Source organism: Cyprinus carpio, chromosome B16 (genome assembly GCF_018340385.1).
Source record: "Cyprinus carpio isolate SPL01 chromosome B16, ASM1834038v1, whole genome shotgun sequence".
Classification (NCBI taxonomy): domain Eukaryota; kingdom Metazoa; phylum Chordata; class Actinopteri; order Cypriniformes; family Cyprinidae; genus Cyprinus; species Cyprinus carpio.
Genome location: NC_056612.1, coordinates 18,381,882 through 18,396,297, shown reverse-complemented (window position 1 = coordinate 18,396,297; position 14,416 = coordinate 18,381,882). Strand labels below are relative to the sequence as shown.

The 14,416-nt window shown below is 38.8% G+C and overlaps 1 protein-coding gene across 5 annotated transcripts; it reads right to left on the bottom strand.

The window, feature by feature from the left end:
- Positions 1-3,247: 3,247 nt before the first annotated feature.
- sphk2 (sphingosine kinase 2) lies at positions 3,248-13,781 on the bottom strand. 5 transcript variants are annotated; one of them, XM_042741271.1, is made up of 7 exons: positions 13,724-13,781; positions 9,603-10,043; positions 8,209-8,358; positions 7,970-8,064; positions 7,586-7,701; positions 5,335-7,069; positions 3,248-5,117 (listed from the first exon to the last, which is right to left on the bottom strand). In XM_042741271.1, exons 2-7 carry the CDS (start codon positions 10,024-10,026, stop codon positions 5,055-5,057), a joined length of 2,583 nt encoding a protein of 860 aa, XP_042597205.1. In that variant the 5' UTR covers positions 10,027-10,043; positions 13,724-13,781; the 3' UTR covers positions 3,248-5,054. The 5 variants fall into 5 exon arrangements, with proteins under 5 accessions (XP_042597205.1, XP_042597202.1, XP_042597203.1 ...); XM_042741268.1 differs by lacking the exon at positions 13,724-13,781 and adding an exon at positions 11,023-11,206 and having other exon boundaries at positions 9,603-10,189; XM_042741269.1 differs by lacking the exon at positions 13,724-13,781 and adding an exon at positions 11,023-11,206 and having other exon boundaries at positions 9,603-10,087.
- Between the last annotated feature and the right edge of the window lie 635 nt (positions 13,782-14,416).

The following is a 14,416-nucleotide window of genomic DNA, read 5'->3' as shown; positions in this document are numbered from 1 at the left end:
AGATCAGAGAACATTCCTTCATACAGAATCACTTCATATCCTTCAGATTCCCAGCTCCATGTTGGTTCTTCTTCTCTTCAGTTCACTCCACTCATTTTCTATAAGGTTCAGGTGAGGGTTTTGTGTTGATTTTGATGTCTGTCAGGTTTAGATTTTTTATCTGTTATTCTCCCCACTTTCAACTGTTTCACTTCAATGAAAGTTTACAATTTTGTCATTTTTTGAATGAAATCAAAACGATAAAAGATTATTTATTTTCACAGCCACATTTGCTCATATTTACCAAGGGTGCCAGTATTAGTGGCACTGTACATTTGGTGATGTGTATACAGGAACAAAAATAATCCATACCAGGATTATTATAATTAACTAAAACTGAAACCATAAATTTGTTCTCTTACTTGGCATAAGCATGAACTCAAAGTAAAAATAATTAATAAATAAAAACACAACCTTATTTTTATTTCAGCTAGTTGCAAAGGAAGCATTTAACATTTTTCTTTAATTTTGACCTGATGTACCAAAAAAAAACCTATATAGACAGATTTTTAAAAGTCAAAACTTATATAAATGACAAGCCACAACAAAATTACTAATATGCAAGTTAAAATTAAAAAGGAAAAATAAAAAAATTAATTCAAATATTAATAAAAACTATAAGAGTATCTCAGTGATACTAAAATAAAATGGATCCAATTCATGCTGAACTATGAAACTCTAGGACAGTGATTCTCAACCTTTTTTTCCACCGGGCCGCACTATGGTCCAAGTGCAAGTCTCGCGGGCCGCACGCATATCATTTACATATTACGTCACCAATACAAACCAACCTGATTTATAATATTTTAGCCTAAATATTATGATATTTAATCGATTACATTCATTGAAATAAATTAATAATTCTACTCCCCATAAATAAACACCTGATGTTGTCGGGAGCTGACCAATTTTGTGAAATTCGGCTCGAAAGGAGTAACAGCACAATGAAGTTGCGATTTTAAGTTGCAGTCTGTAAGACGCGCACGGAAGCATGACTTAAGGCGCGACATTGCAGAAAATGTGCGTTCACAAATGTAGCCTATGTTGATCCAAATATGGAAAGCACTTTCGAATTTAATAATATGGGGTTCTCTCCAGAGATGTTTTGCCACATTTCTGCAATTAAGGATGATTGCTGCTTAGTATGGGTGGTTCTATTTACCTGAACTTCTTCAAGTGAGTTACGGAGCAAACCGAAAATCCAGCACTCTCCTTCACTGCTGATACTGTGACTATTCTTGTTTGTATGTGTTCATTCGCTGACATTTTCCACATTTCTTTTTACTCCCTTAAAAACTAATTTGTCCATTCTGATCCTCAATTTTACTGAACTAATGGCTGTTGATGAATATTTGAATTGAATTCTGCCAAAGTGCGCGCCTGTATGTGTTCGTTAAATGCGGAACGTTATGTGAGTAGGTCTGCTCATGTCTGAAAATAATATATGAAAAACAAAATAATTTTACATAAAAACATTAGGCTATAGCTTATATTTATTTAGTACATTTTTAAATGAATGTAAAAACTAAAATGAATTGTAAAACTGAAAGTTTTTTTTTTTTTTTAAATTGTGATTTAGCATGGTGGTCCGCATTTGAATTCGTGATGGGCCGCGGGTTGAGAACGTTGAGAACCACTGCTCTAGGAAATCATCTTGAAGTGCAAGTGGCTCGTTCACGCCACCTTGTGGTGAGAGAGCACGTGTTAAGCGCTGTTTTTAACAATACGAGGCGCAGATACTTTCATATCATGTTTTTATGCTTCAGTTTTAAAAAAAATGGAAATATTGGCATTCCGTATACCAATAATTACTTCTTAGTCAACTGCAGTATTTCTGGATCACCGTTCATCTTGGAACCGGTGCTATTTGTAAGTCTCTCGTATCACTCCGCGGTAAATTGATCCAACCTCTTAAAACTGTTACCCAAAGTCGGACGATTTCAGCATTAGATTATCGTGAAAATTCAAAACTTTAACTTGAGGCTCCCGAGCTTCTATCCATTTCTTAAAGGAAGAAAACGAAAGCATGGATCGGAAGAACAAGAAACCGCTAAAAAAAGAGAGAGAAACTGGAAAAGAGACAATTCAAACTTAGAAGACATCACATTGTAACAATATGTTGTATGTCTATAGAGCAAGCAAACTGGATTGCAGATTAATAATAATACACTGTAGTGTTTATCTCGTCACTAGGCAAATAGTTTTCAACAGTGTAATGGACTATTTTTCTAAGCGAACGCTTATAGTCAAGAAAAATCAAGAAAATAATTCCATCTCAAATCATGTTTCATTATTTTAGTAACTGTGTAATAAGCGGTGTGTCAGCTGGTCATTACTTAGTTTAAAATAGGGGGAAAGTCAAATTAGATCGAGACAATGTCACAATGCTTGATGAAGTCAGTTTTGAGATATAAAAAGCTAAAGTTAACCAGTAGGTGGGCACCAACTAAACAAGGACCTTTTCATGTAGTAAAGGCATGGTTAAGGCCACAGTTGAGCAACTCCTAAGGACAAAAGAGCACAGAAACAATGTATTGCTTCTAGGGGAAAAGGAGGGGAGGCAAGCGGAGGGAGGGAGAGAGCAACACAGACTAGCTGTAATCTGAAGGAGCAAAAGGGCAATGTAGTACACAATAGGCCTCTAATCGAGTGGATACTGAGATACAAGTGGGAAAACAAGGGGAAAATAAACTGCTCATGGAGCTGATAGGAAGGTGGAGACACTACAACAAAGCAAGATAGTGGCTGAACTTTGTAGTGGTATGTGGAGATTAGTAGACTGTGAAGAGAATGATGAAGAGCTGAAAGAAAGAGAGGAAGAGAGTTCGAGAGGACGGCTTCCTTGTTTACAAATTTGCGCAAACCTGATAACCAAAAGGAGACAGAGAGAAGTGAAACACTAGGCTATCAGACCGCTGGTTCCATACTCATCTCGTCTAAGAGGAACTTGCATTGTTTTCCATCTCTGAATCAGCTTTGAATTAATTACGGCATAGATTGTGTGTAATTATGTCACATTTTTCATAGTTGCAGCTGCTTTTTGTTCTTGAGAATGTGCTAATCAAAGAGGAAAAACATTCCTGAGCTGACATTTTTTTAATTAAACTGGATGAAAACATTTATCCTCACTGTTCGTAGTGATACCTCTATCGTACAGTAGTTTTTCCTACCTTGGAAAGCAAGAGTAAAAGACTGGAGGACACAAATGCAAGGTTTCATAGTTAAATTTTATCTGAAACAAAACTTTTCAACCATACAGAACTAGGAACTGTAAATAATATGTATATATGCTTAATATAATATTCTTTTAATAGTAATTACAATCTTAATACAAGCATCGGAGAATGAAGAGACATCTTAAACTGGCATTTTCAAGGTGGACAGCAGCTTGATACCAAATTTATTAGATCACTCTAAAGCATGGTACAACAAAAGAAGGAAGGAAATACAGGGAATGAAAAACAAATAACTGGCCATCTGACTGCAGCTGAAAATAATTTTGAGTGCCAGACTCGCAAACAAAACATCTAGACCTACATATCAGCCGACACTTAAGAGCTGAGGACGGCGGTGATCAACAGAATGATAGCACTAGACAGAAATAAACAGCAGTTTGGAAATACCAGTCAAGTTATTGGAATTAAATATTATTTGCTAACAACTGTCATTTCAGAAAAGAGAGCAAAAAGAGTCTGCATTTGTCAAATTGTGGTCCTCTGGAAAATTAAAAGGACAGAAGAAATGTAAATAGGGTTGTAGGTAAATGTACTGGAAAGCCTCCGTTACAATCATGATCAGCTCCACAGCTGGACTTTCCACAGGCCTCTTCTCTTAAAGAGCTGAAAAATACATTTTACTGTAGTGAATTCTTACAAATGGTTTATGAGAGAAATAGACTAAAAAGTTATCAAGTTACTTATCACTATGAAATAGTCCTTGCCTAATATTTAACATGAATCTTTCAGGAAAAGGAGTAGAAGGTGCATTACCAGTCGATTCATAACTTGTAGTTCTTTCTTCATTCATTAGAAATAAAAAAGAGCAAATGTTGTGCAAGTTTGCATTATGTCACAGAAGACAGTGATACAATATTACTGGGGGAAGAAAAATGCTAAACTGGAAGTTTTCCTAGCTTTCTATCTTCAATGCAATGCATATAGCTAGTTACCAAATATCATCGCCATCATCATCATCATCATCATCATCATCATCACCCTCAAGTTCATCGCATGCATTTCTTACACAAACTAGCAATGCAATATACACCATTACAGCCCATGTTTAACTGTTCCACTCAAGCCACACAATGATTGTGTCCTAAAAATACCAGCCAAAAAATGGACGCAAGATGGAACTGATTACATTTCTGATCAGTCCAATAAAACAGCTTTTCAAAAGCTGGACGGAGACTTAGATCAATGCAGATAAAGCTTTGCTAAATGAGGTTTCAAAGCAAGTGTGATACTAAGCGAGTACGTAAATTAAGGGGGGGGGGGGTTGCACTTAAATCTTAAGCGATGGATAAGGCATTCCAGGGGTACCTATTATGCAAAATGGGTTGAACCATATTTGGATGTGGGCGTAACAACCTAAAAGATGACTATTGTTAGTGTTTGTGTCATTTTATTCCACTCTCTGAAATAAGGCAGGAGCACTGCTGAGAATCTATGCACAAATGCATACTAAAATGTATACACCAGTTGGACACATTCAGTTTTGCTGTTTCTTCTTTAATGTAGGCATTTCTGCATTCTCTCACTGACTACAGTGAGGGTAATCCAAGTGTAATCCTACAATCGTGCAATAGGCTGCAAGTTTTCATCCCTTCATTAAATTCAGAAATACTCCTTGCATGTGCAGCTTGAATAAGCAATCCCTCAGTTAATCCCAGTAAAAGCAGTGATTGCAACTGCTGGCTTTCTGCTCCCCACCCCCCACCCCCCAGTATGCGGATGGCAAAATGTTATATAATCCAAAGCGTCACGCTAATCCCTGCCCGTTCAAATCCAAACAGGTCAGAATCTTGTAATCTTAACTCCAGAGTCCCCAACAATCAAACGAGCCATGGAGGGATGAACCTGGGACAAAAGAAGGTACAATCGGGCATGTTAAAATGGTAAAAAAAGATAGCTTTTAGATTTTTGGAAAAGATACATTTAAATGCCTCAGAAGTATGTAGGCATCACAACATTATAATATACAGTATAAAATATTTTTATATTCATTATATTGATAATAACAGTGTTGGTTAACAGTTTATTTTTTTTTTAACCAATAAAGATTGACCAAACTCACCTGTGCCTGGAGTGGCCCATAGGGCACTAGCTCTCCATCTACAGTGAGGGTTCCTCGTGGTGAAAGCGGCTGAAGGCGGAACGCCCGAGCAGAAACATGACTAACGTAGGGAGAGCTAAGGGACAGATGGGCTCCTCTCTCCATTGCTAGGAACAATCTAAGCAGTGTAGCCCGGGAGATACCAGCCCGCACAAATGTCAGATGGATCAGCCCATCATCAAATCGAGCCTGAGGCGCAGCGAGAAGATCTGCTCCCAGATGGCTCTGGTAGATGGCAAGCACCAGGACAAAATCGCCCTCAATAGTGACCCAGTCGCGTGTAGGGAGAGGATGGTCCAGAGGAGGTAGCAGATCATCCTCTGGCAGGCTGATGGAGGATGTCATGAGAGGGCGGTTCTTCAGGGGCCCTGCGGAATCTGCAAGGTCAAAGTTGAAGGAAGGGGTCGGTGAATGAAAAGAAGGCGATGGGGAGGACGAGCTGGGAGTGTGCGGACGTGGCGCAAGATAAGAAGAGTGGGGAGATGTGCAAGATGGAGACGAAGGAGGGGTTGGGGAAAGGGACAGAGAGAGGGACGGAAATTTTGGAGGGAGAGAATTTGAATGTGAATGTTGGAGAAGAGAGAGGGGCCGTGGCCGTGTGGGGTTCTGGTTCTGGTCTAAAGTTTTAGGTTTGAAAGCTTTGAAAGGAGACTGACGGAATGGAGAAGATGAGATGGTAAGGGCTCGCTCACGAGACTTGTCCAGTGGAAATGCCTCTCTCTGAAAGTAGGTGCCATTTAAGTCTTCATCCTCCTTGCCATAGGCTGCCAGCTCCAAGTCTTGGTCAGGTTCTGCGCCAATTGGCTGGCTGAAAAAGGCTTTAATTATCTGGCTAGAAGGGGCCGAGTTTTTACGTAGTGTGCGTTGCATCTCAGGTGGAGTCGTTTGATAACTCTCGTTGCATTCGTTTGCCTCATCTCTTTCACTCAAATCTCTTGCTTTCATCACTTCTTCTCCATCGATCTCATCCCCACCTGGTTTATTCTCTTCTTCCCTGTTTCCATTATTACTGGCTATGTTGTCACACTCTTCCCTTTCAGTTGATTCCGAGCTGGTCCCTGACGTCTCCTCCATCTTCTCTTCTGCTTCCACCTCTCTCTCTCGGTCTTCTGCGAGACTGCTAGCTCTCACTACTCCAACCCCTCTTGCCCTCTCTCTTCTCCTCTCTCTCTCCCGCTCTCTCTCCTGCCTCTCCTTCTCTCTTTCCCTCTCTCTTTCCCCATCTCCTTTACGGAGACTTCTTTGTTCACTCAGGCCCATGTCTGAGCAGGTCCGGTGAATGGGAGTGCGACAAAATCCCTCCAAACCTTCGGTAATGCTGCGTGAAAGGGGCCTGCGGGGTGGCTGAGGTGTGGCATCGAGGGACGGGTTGACCACACCAGGTGGCAGGTAGGAAAGACGACCCTTATAGGAGCGCAGAGAAGCCAATCTCACTAGTGTTCCAAGTGTAAACCGTGCTGAGCCCAGCCCTCTGTAGCGTTCACTCTCTATGTCCACATCAGACACAAAACCCCAGGCCACAGACAGGAAAGAGAAAAGCCTCCTGGGAGCAGGTGGGTGCCCATTCTGATTGGTTGTGGATGATGAAGGGCATGGGCTGGTTGTAACAGACACCAAGTCCATCGGTTTAACCCCACCCCGGCACAGCAGAAAACAGCAGTTGAGGAGGAGAGGCTCCCGAAGGCACATGTCATATCTAAGAGACAGACAGGAAAATGGAAATAGGTTCAATTCAATCATTTATTAAAACACCAAAAATCCCTTAATTTACTCTCAATACTTGAAACTAAAAATATTCAAATACGGATGAGCATCATCACCTCTGCATAACATGGATCTTGTCTATGAGTGTGGGTACATTGCAACCAATACACCTACACTAGAGCAAACAACCCTTGAGAAATGAATTAAACTTATCTTAGTAACAGGAAAGGCAAGTTTTTTGTACACTGAAACAAAGATTTTCTTTGTTTTCCTAGTACATTCATTTAAAAATATATATATTTTTTTAAATCTCTGCCGAGGGAACATTGTTTTTTCATACACAAAGAATACTTCGCAGATTTATTACACATACAGTAAGAGATAACAGGAAAAATAACAACATATATGTTTGAAATCATTGAATCATGACAATTAAAATTTTTGGGTCAACTTCTCTGAAGAAGATTTGGAGATTTTCACACCAGGTGAGCTTAAACACATTTCGTACCCTGCATAGTGGTTGATTGAACCAGCAAGTGCATTTCCAGAGCCACAAGGCAGGATTCCCACAGGAGTTTTTATTGCTTGTTCCCAGTCTGGCCGTTCCATCAGGCCATTTATTACCTGCAGAAAGAGGACACACAGATTAATATGCAAATAATCTTATTTTTGCATACAAACCATGTGGTAGGTCAGTCAGATACTAAAGAAATCAAACTTGAGTCATCCAGAATGTTCATACCCCTCTGTCCCTACATTTATTAAATACTTTCGCTAATTTTGAAAACGTTCCAGGAAATGTATCAAACAATTTTCCTGTAAGAAGTAGTTTCTATATTATAGTTAATTAAACGTATGTGACAAAGCAATCAAAGACTGTTACAATATTTACCTCGTGCAAGAGTCCATCTCCAGAAACAATGACAATTCCATCCCATTCTGGTAGCGAGATCTCTCTGATTAGCTCACGTGCGTGATTCTGACGCTCTGTTCAACAACAAAACCACATGCGTACCATCCGTTCAATGCAAACAATCAGATTCTGAGCACTGTTGTTTTGAGAGCTTCAAAGAATATTTGAAGGGTTTGCAGCTCAAGCCATATGTGTATGATTGTGTGTGTTGTTCTTACCTGTCTGTATGAGGTTGTAGCTGATGTTGGCTTCTCTTATCATTGGAAGTATGTGCGTTTGACACCACTGCATTGCCTGACCCCGGCCACTGAATGGATTGACCAGCAGCAACAGTCGATGGGGACGGGGCAACATGCTTTTGCAAAATTCTGCTCAATAAGAAAGCAAAAACAAACAAGTTAGGATAAGGCCTTAATTTTAAGGCTAAAAACAACACTAAGCCACATCCTAACCCATCTGAAAACAGACCATAAATGTTTTTGGCAGAAGTGAAAAATAAGTACACCTCAAGAGCACATATCTGACCTTCATTTCAAAAATACAGTTGAAAAGAGAATTTAAATGATCCAATAACAAATTCAAATATTTAATTCAACAAAATCAATCACAAAGTTTCTTAAATTAATGGTTCAACTGTATGATATTTAACACTGGAATTTGGGATAGGTCTCATCTATCCAGAACACAGTGCATGTACAGTCCTGTTATCAAACTAGATCAGAACTTCTTCCTTCACAACTTCACATGTAGAGCAAAGTTGTGCTTTTTCAGATGGTTGACTCAAGTATTTTAAAATTAACTGAGGCGACACTTTACCATTAATTTCTTAATCATAACTTTTCCCATAAATGTTAGGCTACACTTGTTTTTCTTGTTTAAATAGCTAAAGGTAAAAGTTTGTTTCATTGCTGTTCAAGTTTTACCAAACAGCATAATTGAAAAATTGATCAAATGTTATTTTAGCAATAAAAAAAATTTAATAAATAATGGGGTGTCTTTACATTTTCACAGTATTATAACCACTAAACTGACTCAAGAGCTGCACTCTGAACACAAACTAACAATCCAACAAACTTATTAACATCATAATAATGTATTTTAATGATTTACTGAACTGCAACAACTAGCACTGATAACTACCTACAGCACTGCAGTAAAAAACAGGGACTGAGCAACAACAAGCAGCATCTGTTAAAGTCAATAAAGCCTGGTGTATTGGTACCAAACGATCTGCACTACTCAAAACAGGCTACATTTTCCCTGCCGCAGACCCACCCATTCTCTGACCGTCAATGACAGCATGTGGCACACATTATGAGTGCAAAGAAAAAAAAAAAGAGCAGGAGGGAACTGTTAAACTCTTACAAAAATAAATGCATACAGACATGATTCATACTCACATAAATTTAGCTCATAGAAGGAATCAAAGTGGCATTATTTACAAGACACATACTAATGACACAACATTAATGCAACAGCACTGACTCAAACATCTTGAAGAATTAGCAGCATCTGGATGCATTTAGTAAAGACATTAAATGATCTCCCACTAACAAAAGCATAGACACTCCAGAGACAAAGCATTTACGAATGATCAAACCCTGACACCCACCTGTGGTGGAGCTGACATCCATTCCCCTCAGCAGGCTCTGTATAGCAGCGTTCCATTTCTCTGCCTCAATTCTGTTCTCCGCCAAGTAGGCCCTCACTTGTCTATGTCTGGAGACGCCTTTGCGGCGACGACCCGGAGGGTACCAGTAAAGCACCAGCAAAGGAGGGGCCGGCGAGCGCGGGCAGCTGCATCCGGTCAGTTCCGCCAGCGGCAGGATCAGCCTGGACTGCTTCCCTGCACGTGGAGACAACCGCTGGACATGTATGTGGGTTGGCGTGAGGGTCAGGGCGTAGTTGGTAGAAGCTGGGCTGGAAGGTAAAGAAACACCTCCAGGGCTGTTGGGGCAGCTGTTGCTGTTACTTCCACTTCCCCCTCCGCTGCTCCAACCGCCAAACTGTCCGTGCAGCAGGGCCTCCTCAGTCATAGATGGGCTCTCTGGGCCTGGGGAGCGCATGTTCAGTGTCTGGGCTCAAAAGGTAGTGCCACTGGGATGCAGAAAGTATATTTGGACAATACGGCTTGAATGCCTCATGAAGAGATCTTTCATCTGAAGGAAGATGACTTTCTAGACGGATGCACTAGTTGTTCTGAGATAAAATGTGTCAGCTTTTTAAAGCCCAAATTATGTAAACTTAAGGTTAAACAAGTTACAAATGATGACAGTGTTTCAACAGGTGTCTTTTAAAAAAAAAAAACACACAAAAACGTCAGCAGGCTTTTCTATCCCTGATAGTGTTAAATCTTTTCCATCAGTGCATGTTGCCTGGAAACAATGCTAAATCCTCTTATGATCATCTGATCAAACACATTACACAAAAGACATTTCCAGTTTAGTATTGCTAGTATCCCAACAAAAATCAAAGTTTTGTTTTAAACAAACAGATGCACAAAAGATAGCACAGAAGATGCACAAAAAAAGCCAGATTATTTGCTTTTCTCTCTTGTCTGACTGCACTGGCAAAATATCACAATATGAGAGAAGGCTTATCTTTTGTCAAGGTTAAACAGAAACGTGTGTGCTTACATAAATAATCATTAAACAATTTTCCACTCTCACAAATTGTTTAAATAAAATAGGAAGCACAATTTCAGTTAACAATGCTTTGCCTTAAGGTCAGAGAACATGTAACTTACAAATGACTAAAAATAAACAGACACTAAGGTTATAATAACCCTATAAATGCTACGAAAATGTTCAGTGACAAACAAAGCACAGAGAGCAGAGGTAACGGCCCGGCCGAGGATAGTGTTTGAGAATAAGAAAATGAAACCTTATCGTGGTGGTTGAAAATACAATTCCTCTCCAAAAACAACAAGGTTTAGGAAGTGATAGAGATGAACAGGGATGTCACTCCTGGTTTAGGTCCAAAGCAGTGTCAGTGATTGTAGTAGTGCTGGGAACTCATGTTTTATAGCTCACCCAATAAAAAAAGGACAGAAAATCCAGGTTTTGATATCCATGAACGTTGAACTCTGTTCTTCAATCCTTGCAAGATAGTCCTCAAAAAGGGAAATAAATAAAACACAGAATACAGAAAGAGGAGGAGTGCTGGAACAGGGTGTCAAGTCATGGTAAACCTCTTTATCCGATGTGAAAGGTGCCCTGTTACACAGAGAACAAGAAGGTTTGGAGAGAGACAGAAGGAGAAAGATTACCTTTCAAAGTTAAATGCGATATTCTGCATTCTACAAAGCAATATAGGTCAACTAACATGAACCCTAAGAATATGAACAAGATATTATTCTGAATAGAAGCTGAGGACCTTCTGTTATAGAAGATGTACTACCTTTCAAAAGTTTGAGGCTTTTTTTAAATATGTTTGAAAGAAGTCTCTGAATAGAATTTAAAATAACGTTTGATATTAATATATTTTCAAATGTAATGTATTCCTGTAATGGCAAAAAAGGTGAGTTTTTAGCAACCATTACTCCAGTCTTCAGTGTCACATGATCCTTTAAAAAAAAAAGTTCTAATTTCTAATCTGGTGCTCAAAAACATTTCTTATTTTTATCACAAGTTTTTTTTTTTTTCAGAATTCTTTGACGTTCAAAACAACAGCATTTACTTGAAATAGAAATCTTTTGTAACAGTGTAAATGTATTTACTGTCACGTTTGGGAAATGTAATGTATCCTTGCTAAATTATTCTTTTGGAATAATTTCTGTAATAATACAGTCTTAAAAAATTAACTGACCCCAAACTTTCAACCAGTACCATGCTTTTCTAATGAAATGTGATGTTAGGCTGACCCTTGACCTGCACTTCACCTTAATAAACCTAAGTAATCAGATAACACATAGTGCAATATCTTAAAAGGTCTAGCATCAGCAGAAAGGAACCTGCTGAACAATACGGTTCTGTTTCTCAACAGAAAGAATGTGGCAACCACTAGTCTGGGGAAATGTGAACAGATGGATTTAGTCTGCAAACAAAGTTCATTATTCAAAATGTTCAAGTGCCTATGGTCTGCCAGTGTTTGCAGATATGCAGGGCTATGCCATTTTGATCCAAACGGAGAAGAAAACCAGTCTGGGGTGGAATTACACCTGTCCGGCATCAATCTTGGATGACACTTCATATGTAAATTCCGCAATTGAGCCTGAAACGCAACACCGGGGCCTTGAATGAAAACTGGAGTTGAGATGTAATCGCAATTTCAGCTATTTGGAGAACAGGAATGTTTGAAATGTGAACTGACGACAGATTCAACAGATTAAGATCTCATCGTATGAGTTTATGGCTGACAGGAAACGCCTGCAATTGAGAGGCCTAATATATCGGCAGACTCTGTAAACATCTGGGACAGAATGGACGGCTGTTTATGATGTTTTAGATGTATTTCAACATCTGCAGACTTTGTTTTTGGAATTTAATCTGGCAGTCAGCAAGTAATGTTCAGAGGAGAAATATGTGATTTCATCACATACTTTTATTTTCTACTTGTTAAGACTCCTGTGAAATCAATGCCTGGCAGATTTCCATAACTGCTAAAGAATGAAAAACCCCTGTGATGTCCACTTTGTCATTATGTGTCTTTGAAAAGCTGGGCGGAGACACCATCAAGAAATCAAAACCCACAGTAGACCAAAAAGTACATTCCTCTCTCAGGCTGCCTCAAGCTTTACCTTTCTAGAGCCAAAAGGAGCTCTGTTGACTGTCTGGGTTTTCACACATGAGTGCACACTTTGTCCCTTTTATCACCAAGACTTTTACTGCATCAATGATATGATAGTTTCAAGACTTATTCAGATAGACCAAAGCAATCTGACTATAATTAGTCAGTTGCGACCTCACAGATCATAAAATATAAACACTGATGGCCTTTGCACACAATTGTGTAGATCTTTCTTTAGGTGAGTGGTTATGAAATACATTTTGCCAAGCAATCCAATTAAGCAAAGGTAAAAAAGCAAAGCTCTGTCACATTACAAATCAAATAACAACTTCATACAATTACAAAGTGTCTCAGAATGTGACAGGTGGTCAGTCAGCTGTCAAAGTTACAAGTTTATTTAAGTGTTACAAGGGGGAAATGGCTTTTATCATCTGAGTGTACTTGTATTAATTAAGGGATTTACATGCAAAAGGCAGCTCACATGGCAGTTTATTATGTGTGCTCATAAGTGGATGGAGATACAAATAGCTTCTATGCTATCCTGTACCGAAGGGTACTATAAAATGAACCGCAGGCAAACTGTGATTATAAACCATCATAGAAACTAATGTCAAGGCAATTAATAAGTACAACTGCAGTTTCTTAGCAACTCAGAGTCAAACTCGCATACAAACAGAGCTAGCTGATGACAGGCCAACACAAAATACTAGTATATGAGTGGACTTGTTTGTACATAAGCGTGGCAGTTAAAACCTTAAAGCTGGTAAAGACAAAATCCGGTTTTAACGATTGAGGAGAACAATGTATTCAGCAAACATGTTGTTAATGTCATTTTAAATAGCTAAGCTGACGGCAGCCCAGAGCCGTCAACCTGAAAACGGATCTGTTTCTGTTTAAATTGTTCACCAAATAGGGCGAACTATAAACTTTTATGTGTCTTACGGGGTGTAATGACTTTAATGATAATAATAATAAGCAACAAAGCGAGAGTAATATCGGACTTACCTGTTTTTTTTGTCCCCCCTACATGGCGAGTTTTCCAGCTTTCCTGAGCTGTAGGGGAGGCACGAGCGTTTTCAGGAAGTCTGTTGACGCGGTGGGCGGAGCCTAGAGGATGATTGACGTGATAAACGTACAATCATGAAATACAATCCGCCTGGACAGCCCATATCTTGACGATAAAACACAGTACTGTCTTCTGAAGAGCTTATTAGCTACATTTCTTTTTAAATTATATTTGATTATTGGTGAGAGAGATATTTAACATTAATTTATTTTGAATATACAATTACTTACAGTTAATCTTTAGTTATATTCAGTCGAATTATGCACAGTACTTTTAGAAAAAGATTAAATAAGCCAATGAAAAAGACTGAAAACGTTTAGGGTAAAAGATTTTTGATCATGTTTTGTTAACAGAATTATTTTGTCGGTATAATGTTTTATTTCTTTTATAATTAAGCTGTGAAAAGAGGCTTACAGTTCGTTTATCCATATCTGGAGATGTGGAATGAATGTAAATGTTTAATATAACTTTCATCATAACTGAAAATATAATTTATGTATGTAATCAAAAGATAGATGAACAAACAAGATGTTAATACTTTCCTAAAAATTTTAAGTCAATTGGTAAAAATCAAACTACGCTGAAAAAAAATTCACTGAATTTACTACAAGGCTAAGTGCTTGCAATTCATT